The following is a 17,722-nucleotide window of genomic DNA, read 5'->3' as shown; positions in this document are numbered from 1 at the left end:
ACATTGAGAACTGAAGGGCCCGTTCCTGTGCTGTTCACTTCTATGTTCTATGTTCCATTTTAACAGGAAAAGACAAGGTAGGTAGAGATAAACTGTTTCCACTGATTGGGGATTCTAGAACTATGGGCATAGACTGACAAATTAGGGCTGGTCAGGAGAGAGGTTGGGAGGCACTTATACACATAAAGGATGGCAGGTGTTTGGAACTCTCTTCCACAAATGGCAGCGGATGCTGGATCAGTTGTTAATTTTAAATCTGAGATAGATAAAGTTTTGTTGAACAATGGTATTGAGAGATGTTGGCCAAAGACAGGTAATGAGTTAGGTACAGGTCAGCCATGATCTCAATGAAAGGTGGAACAGGCTCAAGGCTGAATGGCCTACTCATGTTCCTATGTTCCTATGACTATACTACGATGCGCAAGAAGCCAGAATTGGAACAGCAAGATTTGGAGCAGGAGAAGGTGTCAGAGGAAATGAGGGACAAGATCGTGGAGGGAGTTGAATGCAAGCATGGGAGATTTAAAATCAAAGTGTTGGTTTAAAATCAAAGTGTTGGTGTCACTTTCCCCAGTTCGGTCTGAATCAACATGGTGTTTATAATTAGTGCTTGACACCATACTGACCAGACTACCCCCACCCCGACCCGATCCGACTCTCCCTGATCCACCCAAACCCTCATCCAACTGCCATTCTACTCCTTCTCCGTTCATCCATCACCCTAACCCTTTACCCACCCTTCACCCAATTGACACTCTACCTCTTGCAGAATTACTTTCTCCATTGCTTCTCAGAGAGGCTTTGGCTCCCGCAGTTAATACTGTATAAAGAAACTGGGACTTCTATGAAATTCTCTGCGCAGCTCCCTCCCAGGATTCCTGCACCTGCACCCAGCTCTACTGGATCCTTGACTGGAAGAAAAGAAATTCTAGCTAAGTAAATATGTACCTTTTTTGTTTGTAATGTGTGACAATACGGTGGCTTTAAGAGGTTTTTTTTTTCATTTTTTTGAATGAAGGAAGGTTGAGATCGAGGTAGCGAGCAGTCTGCTCAAAGCCAATAAAATAAACAGCTTCTGAGGCCTAGGGTTTTTTTTTTAAAAAGTTGGAACAATAAAAGCAGCCTGAAGGGGTCAAGTCAAGCTCCCACAGAACCAGGGTTTTTAGCTTTAGCTTTCTCAGTTACTGGGGGCTTGAAGCTGGATGTGGAAGCCCTTATTCCTCTCCCTGTTATGGCTAAAAGCTGTGATTCCCTTCCTGCTGCTAGAATTGCATGTGAGACAATTTATTTTACTCAATTTGCCTTTGCCAAGGGTGTGTTTATGGGATGTTACTATATTGGAACAGTTACTTATTAGTAGTGTGTTATATATTATTTTGTTAAGCATTTCAATAGAGTTGCGGTTCAGCCAATTTTCTTGCATTTTCATCTTGTCTGTATTTTAACTAGTGTAAAACTAAAGTGAAGAAGTGAAGATTTCTGAAGAAGAGTCTAGGCCCGAAACATCAGCCTTCCAGCTCCTCTGATGCTGCTTGGCCTGCTGTGTTCATCCAGCTCTACACCTTGTTATCTCAGATTCTCCAGCATCGGCAGTTCCTACTATCTCTAAAAGTAAAGTGTGTTTTGCATAAAGTCTAGAAGTTTGACCAATCAAATTGCATCTGTAATGCAATGCCTCACACTTACCTTTAAAATAAGAAACAGTTAGGGTCTAGGTTACCTTCTTAATATATTTTGAGAGGTTTTGGTCTGGTCCATAACATCCGGATCTAAATCTGGGAACCAGATTTGGGTTGGAAGATTTGGGCTATTAATTCTTTTGACAGCAGCTTTCTTTAACCTCGATTTCAGTTTGCTCACAGGTATCAGGGATGAATTAAAATTCCCAAAAACAAACAAGAATAAGCCATGCCATCAGATGAACAAGCCTCTCTTGACTGAACACCAAAACTGCCAGTCATAAATTACCTGTGCAGTAAAACTGAAAAGACTGATGAGTGGCATCAATAGCAACAGATACGGGTCCAACTTTCGCAACTGCCTGAGCTAAAGCGATTTCATCACCTTGGTTAACAAAAAAGTAATTGGTGCAGTTGGTAGTTCTGTACTTGACATTATAATTACAGGGATCATCCTATTTTGAAGAGAAAACAGGCAGTAAATATCATGTCATCATCGTTCTGTCAAAGGAACTGCAATTAATTTATGCAGTGAATGCAGTCATTCATAGGGGAAATTAAATGCAGCTAAATTCAAAAGGAAATGTGGTGCTAATTTAAATCTCCCCCCGACCACATTATTCTTCAGTGCAATTTCTCACTCCCCAATAACAACAGGGTCAGTGTAAAGATGGAGTTAAATCCAGGTGTCATGTCATTCTAATTTTGGCGAACAGGTAAAGAGGGGCCATAATGCTGGCAGAAGTCTTGTGGCACAATGGATGGCATTCCCACCTCTTGGCCAGAAGCTCTGGGTTCAAGTCCTCAGGACTTGACGGCTCCAGAAAGTGTGGCACAGTGCAGCCAAACAGGCTGATTATCAATCCACAAATCCTTCCCAAACTGCCTGTGGAAGTGGTAAGACTGAGTGTGTTCTCTGGCCAGCCAGAACCCTGAGGAACTCTGCTACAGCCTCATCACATCACACCATGAACAACTGTCACCCATGTTCTGAAGAACTAACACACACACACACACACACACACACACACACTCTCGTACTCGCATGGACAGGCGCACGCACGCACACTCTCGTACTCGCATGGACAGGCGCACGCACGCACACTCTCGTACTCGCTCGCACGCACACTCTCGTACTTGCACGGACAGGCGCACGCACGCACGCTCTCGTACTCGCTCGCTCGCACGCACACTCTCGTACTCGCACGGACAGGCGCACGCACGCACGCTCTCGTACTCGCACGGACAGGCGCACGCACGCTCTCGTACTCGCGCACGCACAGGCGCACGCACACTCTCGTACTCGCGCACGCACGCACACTCTCGTACTCGCACGGACAGGCGCACGCACGCACACTCTCGTACTCGCACGGACAGGCGCACGCATGGTCGCGCGAGCGTGCACGCACACAGACGCGCGCACACACACTCGCGCATGCACACACAGGCTGTGCAGATATTATTAAAATCTAAGCCTAGATTACATCTTTATTCTTGCAGCCCTTTCCTTTTCTATGCAGTTTATAAGTCGCACCACCCAAATTAATCAAAATATATCTTGTCCATCAAGTTTGATAGGAATTCCTAGAAACTAGGAGGAGGAGGACGAGACTATCGCAGCCCTTCAAGCCTGCTCTACCATTCCATACGATCACGGCCAATCCTCTGTCTCAAAGTTATATTCCAGCTTTCTCTCAATACTCCTTGATGCCTTTAAAATCTAAACATTTAACATTTAATCTTGGGCAGGGAGACCTAAACTGCACACATTACACCAGGTGTAGTCTCGCCAAGGCCCTGTATAACTGTGGAACTGCTTCTGAACTCCACCCAGCCCAGTTGCTCAGGCACACTTTGCTGAGTTGTGTCTCTGGATGGCTTTCCCCAAAGTTAGCTAAAACTCTGCACGCTCCCTCCATCTTCTCACGCAGCTTCAATCAAGGCTAGACCAAAAATAGGAAGCTTAGCTGAACAAAGAGCGATTGATTAAAGCAACTCAAACTCCTCACCTCCCATCAGTACATTAGTCTGGGCTGGATTTAAACTTGTGGTTACAAAAGGGTTAAAGGGCAGAATCTAGGCCATAGCAATACCCAGATCTTTTATGGATTTTGCTGGACCTACAAAGAACTTACTCAAATGTAGACAGAATAAATGGAATCAGTAATAGACAATCATTGCAAGAAAGTTCTGATTAATCTAGCGGAGTAAAACAAAATGATTGACTCACTTGGCCTGTGTATGGGTACCCAGCCTCGGAATCAATCCCATTGTTTTCATGTACATACAAGAAGGCATTTTCCATCCATCCACCACCACATCCATGATTCCCCTGCATTCGTGAGCAATCCACCAGGTTCTGCTCACTCAATGGGATGAGTTTTCCCGTCTTTTTAAAGGTCTGTCCCTCCAACGCTCCCGTTGAGCTAAAAGCCCAGCATGAGCCGCAGCTACCCTGAGAACACACACAACTTCAGAACTTTGCAAAAGGAGAAACTTTCCATTTTATTACAGAATCCAAACAGTTTAAATATCACTTGACAGACGCTGTTTCAAAGCCTTCCCATTAGGTTTGCAACCAATCAGGTTCAACCAGAAAATGGGCCATTTTACAGGAGGATAACATCGCGGATACACAATCAATGGGTTTCTTGTTCCTCATAATCTAAACTCTCCCATTAAACAAAAGCCAGAGTCATAGAATCAGAGTCATACAGCACAGAAACAGACTCTTCGGTCCAAGCTGTTCATGTTAACTATGTTCCCAAATTAAACAAGTCCCACCTGCCTGCACTTGGCCCCATATCCCGCCAAACATTTCTTACTCATGACCTTATCTAAATGTCTTTTAAACATTGTAACTGTACCCACATCCATCATTTCTTCTGGAAGTTCCTTGAATCACTGTGTAAAAAACACTGCCCCTCAGGTCCTTTTTAAATCTTTCTACTCTCACCTTAAAAATATGCCCCCTAGTCTTTAACTTCCCCATCCTAGGGAAAAGACACCTGCCAGTTAACTTATCTACACCTACACCCCTCATGATTTTATAAACCTCAATAAGATCACCTCTCAACTTCCCATGCCTCCAATAAAAATAGTCCCAGCCTATCCAGCTTCTCCTTATAACTCAAAGCCTCCATTCCCAGCAACAAGCTGGTAAGTCTTTACTGAACCTTCTCTGGCTTAATAATATCCTTGCTATAACAGGGTGACCGGAACTCTGAAGGGATTTAATAAGGTTTGCCCTCACTGTCGCAATGATCTTGCCCCAGATTTTCAGTGCGTTGGCTGAAGCAGGAGGTCTATAAAATGGTCAGATCTATAAAAGCAGATCAGAGGCTAGGACTATTGTAGCAAGTAATCCAGTTCCTGCCTCCCAAAAGCCTGTCCACCATTTACAAGGCGCAAGTCAGGATTGTGATGGAATACTCTCTACTTGTCTAGACTGGCACAACTCCAACAACGTTCAAGAAGCTTGGCATGACCCAGGATAAAACAGCCTATTTGTGGCCACCCCATCCAGCACCTTCTACATTCACTCCCTTCACCATCGCCACACCGTGGCAGCAGAATGTACCATCTACAAGGTACACTGTAGCAGCTACCACGTCTCCCTTAACAGCACCTTCAAACCCATAATCTCTAAGGCTTGGAAGGATAAAGGCAGCAGATATATAGGAACACCACCACTCAACATCCTGACTTGAAAACTGAAATAACCGCACAGAGGCAGGTATCCCATCACCCAAGTCACCTCTTATTTACTAGTGCAAAGTACACTGGCTTCAGTCCCCTGAATTGAGGAGATTCTAAATCTCCTGTTAATATCGGTCAGCCAGGGTTTCCTCTTTGGCCCAGGTTAACAACCCCAATCAAGGACCTTGTAGTCAGTGAGATCTACCTAGTTCCAATCAATACAGGGGATAACAATCGTTTACAAGGCTGAAGTCTGAGTTTGGAATAAAATATGCTTGAGTGATAACTCTATTATATTGTTACAAGTTTATTATTTTCACATCCATTTCAAGAACCTCCCTACCACACCACCCCGATTGTTGCTATGTTCCTGAGAATTGTACCTGGTGGAACAGTAGACCTGATCCAACTCCCTGTAGAACTGTGGAGGAGAGGACACCTATAACATACACGGAATGTTTCGCTACTCTACTTCCCATCTCTTTCATGAAAATTAGGCCATAAATGTGGAATCTTGGCAGCAAAACCCAACAAGTTTATGTGCTGATTTATTCATCTAACACTCAAATCTCTGTCAATCTACACACAGGCCCTTCCTTTTATCAACTGCATCATTCTCCTAATTATATTGAATTTGATGTTCCATATGCATAATGAGATTTGAACCAAACAAGTCCCAAAGGTCGTGATTAAGGGATTCTTTATTCTAAGGGCATCAGGTCATTACAAATATCGAGGAAAATGAAGGTTATACAAGGAAGTATTTACAGAATGTACAGGGAATGAAGCCTGTGGTTTACATCGGGTTAAGGAATCCCTTATCTGTCTGCACTTTCTCCCCTCAAGGCCCTGTTTCCCCAAAGACATCCTTTTTATCCCAGACAGGGTCAGTTTTGACTGCCCTAGTTGCACTATCTCACCATCATCAGCTGCTGGTGGAGGTCTCAGCACAACTGCTCGAGCTCCCCTGCTCGGCACTCACCCTCACCATCACTACCAACTGGTGTAGGTTCTAGTGCAAGTGGAATGTCAGCATTAAAACTAAAGATGGGGCTTGCATTACTTCCCTGAGCAGGACACCACATTCATAGATGACTCTGTCAGATATATGACGCAGAAATAGCCCAAACTAGTCCAAGCCGATATTTATGTTGGAGTCAAATCTCCTCCCATCTCTTCTGTAAATTTACCATTGCAACATCTTATTCCCTTTACCTTTATAATTTTGTCCACTTTGCCTTAAATAAAGCCACTCTATTCACATATTTTGGATTGTAACCCCGGTAGACCTTATTAAACACCACCAGACTGAAGTCACTAAAAAAAATGAAGATCAGGAATGTGTAAAACAGACTGATGATTCGCTCTGGCTGATTTTCAGCTGTTGACTGAATGGTAATTTCACCCTCAGAAGCTGAAACCAAATCATCTGTCCAGCCACACTTCTGCCTATCATTGATAAGGAATCTGTCCTCAAATTTATTCTTGAGATGAAATTCATTTGTACCTGGTTCTTCACTGGAGTGACATATCCCTCATCGCGCCAGTCCACACTCTTTGGAATTTCAGCCAGTTCAGGGATCCTTGCAAGTGGCCGGGATGAGTTCCTGGATTTGAAGAGACGGAATCCATTCATCTGCTCATTGAACTCCTCCAAGGTCTGAAATGTGACAAGATCCCAATAAAGGGGTCAGCGTCAGGAACCAGAGTAAGAGTTCCCAAAATGTCCTAAGGAAAACTTTCCCCCTCCAGCATTTATCCAGCTTCCTTTGTGAAAATTGGCTTCCACCGTGAAAATTGGCTTCCACCACTCATCTCAGGAATCATATCCCAAGTTGTAACTCAGTAAGTGAAAACATTTCTCTGCGTCTTGTTACCTTAAATCTATGACCCTTAGTTTTGGCCCTCCCTGTTACTTGAAACAGTTTTTCGATATTCACTCTTGACAAGCACCTCTTCAAAATAACTTCTACTCCAAGGAGAACAACTCCAGCTTCCCTCCACGTAACTCGCTGCCCACATCCCTGGTACCAATCTAGTCAATTTCTTCTGCACCCTCTCCAAGATCTTGAAAAGGGTTCAGTCTTCTATTCTAAAAGTGCAGGCAGTTCTACAAAGGCAGGCAAGTTATCAAAAGGTAAGTCCTTTCTCCTCTTTAGCTGCTCAGCTTCCCACAACCTAGACCAGGGTTAAATATGGAAACTAGATTAAATGAGAGTCATGTACCATCATTATAATATTTATATATGTTACATATTAAATATATATATTGAGTTATACAGCATGGAAACAGACTGTTCGGTCTAACCAATTCATGCCAAACATGATCCCAAACTAAACTACTCTCACCTGCCTGCTCCTGGCCCATATCCCTCCAAACCTTTCCTATTCATGTATCCATCTAAATGTTGTAATTGTACCCACATCCACCACTTCATCGGGAAGTTCATTCCACGCATGAGACACACGATATATATAAAAAATATCTGCCTCATGTCTTTTCTTAAATCTCTCTCCGCTCACCTTAAAAATGTGCCCCTTAGTCTTGAAATTGCCCATCCTAGGCAAATGACAACCACCATCAACTCTATCTATACCTCTCATTATTTTATAAACTTCTATCAGGTCACATCTCAACCTCCTAGCCTATCCAGCCTTTCTTTGTAACTCAAACCTTCCATACCCAGCAACATCCTGGTAACTCTCTTATGAACCCTGTCCAGCTTAATAATATCCTTCCCATAACTGAGTGACCAGAATTGCACACAGTATTCCAGAACAGGCCTCACCAATGTCCTGTACAACCTCAACATGACTTCCCAACTCCTATACTCAAAGGACTGAGCAATAAGGCAAGCTTGCCAAACGCCTTTTTAACCACCCTGTCTATGCGTGGTGCAAACGTTGAAGAATTATGTACCTGCACCCCTAGGTCCCTCTGTTCTACAACACTACCCAGAGCCCTACCATTAATTGTATAAGCCCTACCCTTGTTTGTTGTACCAATTTATTCAGATTGAACTCCATCTGCCAGTTTTCAGCCCATTGACCCATTTGATCAAGATCCCTCTTTAGTCTCAGAAAACCGCCTTCACTGTCTACGGTGCCACCAATTTTGGTGTTGTCCACAAACTTACTAACCATGCCTTCTATATTATCATCCAAGTCATTTGTATAAATAACAAAAGAGGACCCAGAACTGATCCCTGTGGAACACCGCTGGTCACAGGCCTCCAGCCTGAAAAACAACCCTCCACCATTACTCTGTCTTCTGCCATTAAGCCAATTATGTATCCAATTGGCAAACTCACCCTGAAACCCATGTGACCTAACTTTATCAATTAGTCTACCATGCGGAACCATGTCAAAGACTTTACTAAAATCCAAATAAATGTCTACTGCACCACTCTCATCAATCTTTTTGGTAACTTCCTAAAAAATCTTGTGAGACATGACTTTCCTCGCACAAAACCATGCTGACTATCCCTAATCAATTTCTGTCTCTCTAAATGTCCATAAATCCTATCCTTTATAATCAAATCCAACAATATACCCACAACCGAAGTCACACTCACAGGTCTATAGTTCCCCAGCTTCTCCTTACAAACTTTCTTTAACAAAGGTATAACATTAACCACCCTCCAGTCATCAGGCACCTCACCTATAGGTATAGATGATGCAAATATTTCTGCAAAGCGTCTCACAATTTCCTTCCTTACTTCCCACAACATTCTGGGATCCATTAGATCAGGTTCTGGAGATTTATTCACCTTTATATTCTCAAAGACCTCCTGAACATCCCCTTCTGTAATGTGAGCTGTTTTTAAAACGTCAAAGTTTATTTCTCTGCACTCTCTAGACTCCATTCCTTTCTCCACAGTAAAAATTGATGCAAAATATTCATTTAGTATCTCTCCCATCTCCTGGGATTCAACACTAAGACAACCCCTTTGATCTTTAAGAGGCCCTACCCTCTCTCTAGTTACCCTCTTATTCTTAATGTATTTATAGAATCTCTTTGGATTATCCTTAACCTTATCTGCCAATGCTATCTCATATCCCCTTTCTGCCTTCCTGATTTCTCTCAAGAATGCCTCTACACTCTTTATATTGATGTTATGTATGCATATGTAACATATATATGGGGTCAGGTTAGCTCAGTTGGCTGGATGGTTGGTTTGAGCTGCAGAATGATGCCAACAGCACGGGGTCAGTTCCCACACTGACTGAGATTACCATGAAGGACTCACTTTCTCGGCCTCTCCCCTCACCTCAGGCATGATGACCCTCAGTTTAAACACCACCAGCCATCTCTCTCTAATGAGAGAGCGGCCTTATGGTCTGGTATGACGATGGTGACTTGGCCTTTTTATGCATTAGAAGTATCAGAACATTTAAAGGGCACACTCATCTCCTGGGAGTGAGCTGTTTGCTCAGCCTCCCCCATTCCATTTCTGGATGCTCCAGTTTCCTGTCACAGCCAAAAGATGTGCAGGTTGGGTGGATGGCCCATTCTAAAGTGTCCACAGAGTGCAGGTTAGGTGCATTAGCCATGGGAAATGCAGGAAGTGTGGGTCTGGGTGGGATGCCCTTCAGAGGGTTGGTGTGGACTTAATGGGCTGAATGGCCTGCTTCCACACTGTCGGGATTCTATCTGTTCAGACTCCTTCCAATAATAATACGTCCTGACTTACCATGTCTCCAAACTGGTTCATCTTAAGATTAAAGCTGTGTTTACCCAGCGAGTACTCCAAGTTGTGATTTTCCACAAATCTAAAGTTTTTCTCCCACACCATTCTCCGAACACCTTCTTCATTCTGAGGAAAAGGTAGAAAATCAATGACATGAGACACTTTGGAAACAGAGTGGGCTCTTGCCTCAAGGTAAGTTTATCAATTTAGATATTAAGGTCAGTGAGTCACTTCTGCAGGGAATCTCAGCAAAAACTATTACACCACATCTCTGAAACAGTCACAGTCATACAGTACAGAAGAGACCATTCGGCCCATGAGTTTGCACCAACAATAAAAAGAAAATCACCTATCCACCTATTCCACTTTCCCGCACTAGCCCCACAGCCTTGTATGTTATGACGTTTCAAATGCTTGTCTAAGCACTTTTTAATGTTTTTGAGGTTTCCCATCCAAACTGTGCTCCCAGACATGACACTGCATACCCACCACCCTCTGGATGGAAGAGATTTTCCTCAAATCCCCTCTAAACTTCATGGTCTTAACATTGACATTATGCCCCCTTGTTACTGACCCTTCAACTGGAGGGAACAGTTGCTTTTTGTCTACTCTATCCATGCCCCTCACAATCTTATACATCTCTATCAGGTCCCCTCTCGGCCTTCTCTGCTCCAAAGCAAACAACCTGAGCTTATCCAGTCTCTCTTCATTGCTAAACTGCTCCATCCAGGCAACATCCTGGTGGATTTCAACTGCACACCTCCAATACAATCACACCCTTCCCATCGTGTGGTGACCAGAATTTTGGAACTTGGCACATAGGAAGATGGTCGTGGTTGTTGGAGGTCAGTCATCTCAGCAGGAGTAGGCCCAGCCATCATCAGCTGCTTCATCAATGACCTTCCCTCCACAATAAGGTCAGAAGTGGAGATGTTCACCAATGATTGCACAAACACCATTCGCAACTCCTCAGTACTGAAGCAATCCACATTCAAATGCAGCAAGGCCCGAACAATATCCAGGCTTGGGTTGACAAGTGGCAAGTAACATTTGTGCCATTCAAATGCCAGGCTATGACCATCACCAATGAAAGACAATCTAACCACTGCCCCTTGACATTCAATGGTGTTACCATTACTGAATCTTCCATTATCAACATCCTTGAAGTCACCATTGACTGAAAACTCAACAGAACTCACCATATAAACACAGTGGCTACAGCAGAAGGTCAGAGGCTAAGAATGATGGGAAGTGATGGCCAAGTGCTATTATTGCTAGACTGTTAATCCACAAACTCAGCTAATGTTCCGGCGACCCAGCAGATGCTGGAATCTGGATTCACTTAAAAAATCTGGAATTAAGAATTTACTAATGTTCTTCAGGGACGAAAATCTGCCATTCTCACCTGGTCTGGTCTACATGTTACTGGGAGACTGGAGTCACATGGTTGATTCTCAACTGCCCTCTGCAATGGCGTAGCAAGCCAGTAAATAATATCACACCACCACCTTCTCAAGGCAACTAGGAACAGGCAATAAATGCTGGTCAGCCAGCAATGCCCATGTCCCACAAGTGAAGTTAAAAAAAAAAAAAAAAAAAACTGGACACCATACTCCAGCTCTGGCCTAATCAAATTTTAGACAGCTCCAATATGACCTCCCTGCTCTTAGACGACTGATAAAGCAGGTGTCCTGTACACCTTCTTAGCTGCTTTATTAACCTGTCCTTCTGCCATCAGGGACCTGTGGACAAACACCTACAATCCCGCTGTTCCTGACATCATAGTGTCCTGCCAGTCACTGAGTACTCCCTTGTCTTAATTCTTCCAAAGTGCATCGCCTCACACTTTTACAGAGTTAAATTCCATTTGCAGCTGAAACGCCCAAAGCTTGTTCACAGGGTTCACTGAAACAAAGCAAGTCCACTTTAAATCTTGCTGCTCCTAGATCAAGGAATGGCAACTGTACAGTTCTCAGCATGTACAACACTCAGAAACGGCTAACAAAGACTTCTTTACCCTCAGGTTACACAGATTGAAACGTTCACCAATACAAATTCCATGAACTTGCACAATGCTTCGAACATCAAGGTTCCTGATTATTGTGGATCCAGCATCAGAAGCTGCGATCTGCAACGGTTATTCCATGCAACATCCTTAATTAACCCGCTCAGATATGATACGCATCCAAAGTAGGTAAGACTTGAACCCAGGCCTCCTAGCCCAGAGGTATCACAGAACCACAAGTGCCTTCTCCACGCTGATATAAGCTGATGCTCCCTATTACAGCTCCCCTCGTCTTCCTGATCACGACCAATTTCCTGCTGGAACACTTTGCGCCTGCAGACGCTGGATGAAGATAGGGTGAGGTGTGACTGTGACAACTTGCTAACAGGCCGATAAAAGGCTCACAAATAGACGCCAAGCTACCAGAGAACAGCCGCATCTGCAGAACCACTCCCAAGCCAAAGTCCATGTCAGCAATTGTGAGGGAAAGGTAACGTTGATCTATCACTGTTACTTTCATTTCTTTACATTTGCTTCCAGGCTGTGAATAATACAGGCCAGACAATAGTCACTGTATATCCCTCATTGCCCTGTGAGTAAGAGGAACTAGTCACGTATCCTGTGATCACCATGTCAGAACATCGTAATACCACGGCTGTTTTTAACTCTTAATTCCAAATTGACTATTTCTTTCGAGAGGACTGCTACAGACTCAAAATAACCGCAGCTCCAAAAAGAAGAGGCTGGCTACCAGAAATTCTGGGCAGAATTTGAGAGGGGTCTGAATGATGAGGGCTCAGGTGAGATTTGTAGCAGAGTCAGGCGAGAGGTCTGGCTGGGCCAATGTCACGGTCAGGAGCAAATCTCTGCACTTTTCACAAGCAGTGAGCTGGGTTCCTCGCAAGGCAGCAGTGAGTTACCATTCAAGGTGGATTGTTGCTTGTTAAGACCAAAAGAAATAGGAGGGAGAGTAGCCCATTCAGCCCCTCAAACCTGCTCCACCATTCAATAAGATCATGGCTGATCCAACATTCCTCACATCTGCTTTCCAGCATTTTCCCTACAAGTCTTGATTCCACTAAACATTTTGTTGATGCCCAATGATACTCAGCTTTATATTTTAACAAACTCACCAAATAAGCTGGATGCCAGGAAACTGGCACCAAACAACTCAGGATACATGATGGGCCCCAGACACACAGACAGAGTCATGGAAACAGACCCTTCGGTCCATCCATGCCACGCCAACCATAATTCCAAAGTAAACTAGTCCCACCTGCCTATGCTTGGACCATATCCATCCAAACATTTCTTATTCACGTACTTATCCAAAAATTGCCCTGCATGTTTTTTATTTTAAATCTTTCTCCTCTCACCTTAAAAATATGTCCCCTAGTCTTTAAATTCCACATCCTAGGGAAAATACACTTGTCATTCACCTTATCTATACCCCTCCTGATTTTATAAATGTCCACAAAGTCACCCCTCAACCTTCTATGCTCCAATGAGAAAAGTCCCAGCCTATCCAACCTCTTCTTATAACTTAAACCCTCCATTCCTGGCAACATCCTGGTAAATCTCTTCTGAACCCTCTCCAGCTTAACAATACCCTTCCTATAACAGGGAGACCAGAACTGGACACAGTACTCTAGAAGAGGCCTCACCAACGTCCTGTACAACCTCAACACAACGTGTCTGTGGACACTGGCATCCCACGTGTGCCAGGCTCTATGAACCTCATGGCACATTCCCAATCTGCATAGAGGACCTTTCTGCACCTCAAACTGCCCCAGTAACTCTCACGGTAATGCTGCAGCAAGGAGTCTGTGCTCAGGAACACATACCCAGCTCCAGGACTGGACTAGGCTGTATCGCTGGACTCTTCACTCACTGTCATAGCACTCACTCACTCAGAGTCTGCCTGTATAGTCACAATGTCCGTGCCTGACCTCGCCTTTTTGTGCTTTGCCCCTTCAGCCAGAGATACCAGGCTCACATTACACCATTGGACCTTGCCATTTGGACACACGGAGGGAGTAAGTGTGTCCTGCACAACATCATGGGGAATAGCCCGGGTGGGGTGGGGAGCTAGTCACGGCCAGTTTCTGACACCGGTCCAGGGGCTGAGAAACACTCAGTCAGCTGCTGAGGATGATCAGAGTCAAGGTGCTACCCCAAAAAAAAAGGGCTGAATGTCAGGCAGCCCAGCACCCACCTTCAGTCACTCTGCCTTAGCAAGGGCTTGTTCTTCCTGCAGTGAGAGACAGGCAGGTATTCAGGGCAATAAAAGTGGATGGCAGATGGGGAAGTGTTCCAAGTGAATGAGGAAGCAGTGCAGAGAGCTGACAGAGTGAGCAGTGTCAAGGGTTGGAGCGGGTGAGAGTGGCCGGGGAAGATGTTGTGGGCCGTAGCGAGAGAGAGGTACAGCGTGAGCCTTGGTGGGAGGTGGGCACACTAACGGAGAGTGAGTGTGACACAAAGTCGTAGAGATGTACAGCTCAGAAATAGACACTTCAGTCCAATTCGTCCATGCCAACCAGAATATAGGAAGTTAGGTAGGAATTTAAAAAGTAGGTCCTTGAGGGTAGTAATATCTGGATTACTCCCTGGTGCCATGAGCTAGCGAGGGTAGGAATAGGAGGATAGAGCTGATGAATACGTGGCTGAGGAGCTGGTGCAGGGGAGAAGGATTCACATTTTTGTATCATTGGAATGTCTTCTGGGATAGAAGTGACCTGTATAAGAAGGACAGGTTGCACCTGAACTGGAAGGGGACTAATATACTGGCAGGGAAATTTGCTAGAGCTGCTCAGGAGGATTCAAATTAAGTGGGAGGTGGGACCCAGGGAGATGGTGAGGAAAGAGATCAGTCTGAGACTGATACAGTTGTGAAAAGGACTAAGTCAAACAGACAGGGCAGGGAGGAACAACGCAGAGAATGAGGTAGGACTGATAAATTCAACTGCATTATTTCAATGCAAGAGGCCTAACAGGTAAGGCAGATGGTTGAGAACACGGGACTGGGATACCAAAGCAATTACAGAGATGTGGCTCAGGGAGGGACAGGACTGGCAGCTTAATGTTCCAGGGTACAGATGCTATAGGAAGGATAGAAGGGGGAGGGGTTGCAAGAGGGGAAGGGGAGAGGGGTGGTGCTTTTGATTAGGGATAACATTACTGATGTACTTAGGGAGGATATTCCTGGGAATGCATCCAGGGAAGTTATTTGGGTGGAACTGAGAAATAAGAAAGGGATGGTCACCTTATTGGGGTTGTACCATAGATCCCCCCCAAATAGTCAGTGGGAAATTGAGAAACAAATTTGTAAGGAGATCTCTATTATCTGTAAGGATAATAGAGGGGTTATGGTATAGGATTTTAACTTTCCAAACATAGACTAGGACTGCCATAGTGTTAAGGGCTTGAATGGAGAGGAATTTGTTAAGTGTGTTCAAGAAAATTTTCTGGTTCAGTATGTGGATGTGCATACTAAAGAAGGCGCAAAACTTGACCTACTCTTGGGAAGTTAGGTAGAGGTGTCAGTAGGGAAGCACTTTGGGGCCAGTAACCATATATTCTGTTAGTTTTAAAATGGTGATGGAAAAGGATAGACCAGATCTAAAAGTTAAAGTTCTAAATTGGAGGAAGGCCAATTTTGACAGCATTAGGCAAGAACTTTCAAAAGTTGATTGGAGTAGCTGTTCACAGATAAAGGAAAATGGGAAGCATTCAAAAGTGAGATAACAAGAGTCCAGACACTGTATGTTCCTGGTAGTGTAAAGGGCAAGGCTAGCAGGAGTGGGGAACGCTGGATGGCTGGAGAAATTGAGGTGTTGATCAAGAAAAAGGAGGAAGCACGTGTTAGATATAGGCAGCAGGGATTGAGTGAACTCCCTAAACGAGTATAAGGGCAGTAGGAGTATATAGAAGAGGGAAATCAGGAGGGCAAAAGGGAACATGAGATGGCTTTGGCAAATAGGGTTAAGGAGAATCCAAAGCAATTCTAAAAATGCATTAAGGACAAAAGAGTAACTAGGGAGAGAATAGGGTCCCTTAAAGATCAGTAAGGCGACCTAAGTGTGGAACCACAGGAGATGGGGGAGATAATAAATGAGTATTTTGCATCAGTGTTTACTACGGAGAAGGATATGGAAGATATAGAACGTGGGGAAATAAATAGCGACATCTTGAAAAATGTCCATATTACACAGGTGGTGGTGCTGGATGTCCTAAAATACATAAAGGTGGATAAATCCGCAGGACTTGATCAAGTGTACTCTATAACACAGGGGGAAGCTAGGGAAGTGATTACTGGGCACCTTACTGTATCATCGATAGCCACAGGTGAGGTGCCTGAAGACTTGAAATTGGCCAACATTATGCCACTATTTAAGCAAGGTGGTAAGGAAATGCCAAGGAACTACAGACCAGTGAGCCTGACAGTGGCGGGCAAGATGATGGACAGAGTCCTGAGGGACAGGATTTACATGTATTTGGAAAGACAAGGACAGATTAGGGACAGTCAGCATGGCTTTGTGTGGGAGAAATCATGTCTCAGTAACTTGATTGAGTTTTTTAAAGAAGTAACAAAGAGGATTGATGAGGGCAGAGCAGTAGATGTGATCTATAAGGACTTTACTAAGGCATTTGACAAGGTTCCCCATGGCAGACTGGTTAACAAGGTTAGATCACACAGAATAGAAGGAGAACTAGCTATTTGGATACAGAACTGGCTGAAAGGTAGAAGACAGAGGGTGGTGGTGGTAGAGGGTCACTTTTCAGACTGGGGGCCTGTGACCAGCAGTGTGCCATAAGGTTAGGTGCTGGGTCCACTGCTTTTTGTCATTTATGTAAATGATTTGGGTGTGAACATAGGAGGTATGGTTAGTAAGTTTGCAGACAACACCAAAATTGGAGGTGCAGTGGACAGCAAAGAAGGCTACCTCAGAGTACAATGGGATCTCGATCAGGTGGGCCAATGGGCCAAGGAGATGCAGATGGAGTTTAATTCAGATCAATGTGAGGTGCTGCCCTTTGAAAGGCAAATCAGGACAGGACTTATACACTTACTGGTAAGATTCTGGGGAGTGTTGCTGAACAAAGAGACCTTGGAGCACAGGTTCATAGTTCCTTGAATGTGGAGTTGCAGTTGGATAGGATAGTGAAGTGTTTGGTAAGCTTGCCCTTATTGTCAGTGCACTGAGTATAGATTTGGGAGATCATGTTGCAGCTGTACAGGACATTTCTGTGGGTCTAGAGTCACATACAGGCCAGACCAGGCAAGGATGGCAGTTTCCTTCCCTAAATGGCTTTTGTATTAAATTGCATCTGCCACATCTCTGCCTATTCCACCTGCTTTCTTGCAGTTTATTATTATCCTCCTCACAATTCAGCATAAATACAAATTTTGTACCATCTGCAAATTCTGAAATTATGCCCTACACACCCACGTCTAAATGAATAATGCATACATTAAGTATCGAATTAGTACCACACCCTAGGGAATGCTATTGTATTGTCATGGTGGTAAAATATAAACCACTAATTTTCAGGTTCCAATACGATTTTTGAAACTTTACTATTGATTCGTGGGATGTGGGCTTTGCAGAATGGCCCAGTATTTATTGGCTCATCCCTAGTTACTGCTG

The 17,722-nt window shown here is 44.2% G+C and overlaps 1 protein-coding gene across 1 annotated transcript in view; it reads right to left on the bottom strand.

The window, feature by feature from the left end:
* Positions 1-764: 764 nt before the first annotated feature.
* LOC109926453 (procathepsin L-like) overlaps positions 765-17,722 on the bottom strand; it is a 35,211-nt gene continuing 18,253 nt past the window's right edge. Inside the window, exons 3-7 of the mRNA XM_048614209.1 lie at positions 10,073-10,195; positions 6,886-7,038; positions 3,910-4,134; positions 1,969-2,134; positions 765-911 (exon numbers count right to left, since the gene is read on the bottom strand). Of these exons, the coding sequence (XP_048470166.1) occupies positions 772-911; positions 1,969-2,134; positions 3,910-4,134; positions 6,886-7,038; positions 10,073-10,195 (807 nt within the window). The 3' untranslated portion in view covers positions 765-771. The remainder of the gene's footprint in view (positions 912-1,968; positions 2,135-3,909; positions 4,135-6,885; positions 7,039-10,072; positions 10,196-17,722) is intronic.

This window comes from Rhincodon typus, chromosome 29, assembly GCF_021869965.1.
Source record: "Rhincodon typus isolate 14 chromosome 29, sRhiTyp1.1, whole genome shotgun sequence".
NCBI lineage: Eukaryota > Metazoa > Chordata > Chondrichthyes > Orectolobiformes > Rhincodontidae > Rhincodon > Rhincodon typus.
The sequence above is the reverse complement of the archived record's forward strand: the minus strand, read 5'-3'. Positions and strand labels throughout refer to the sequence as shown.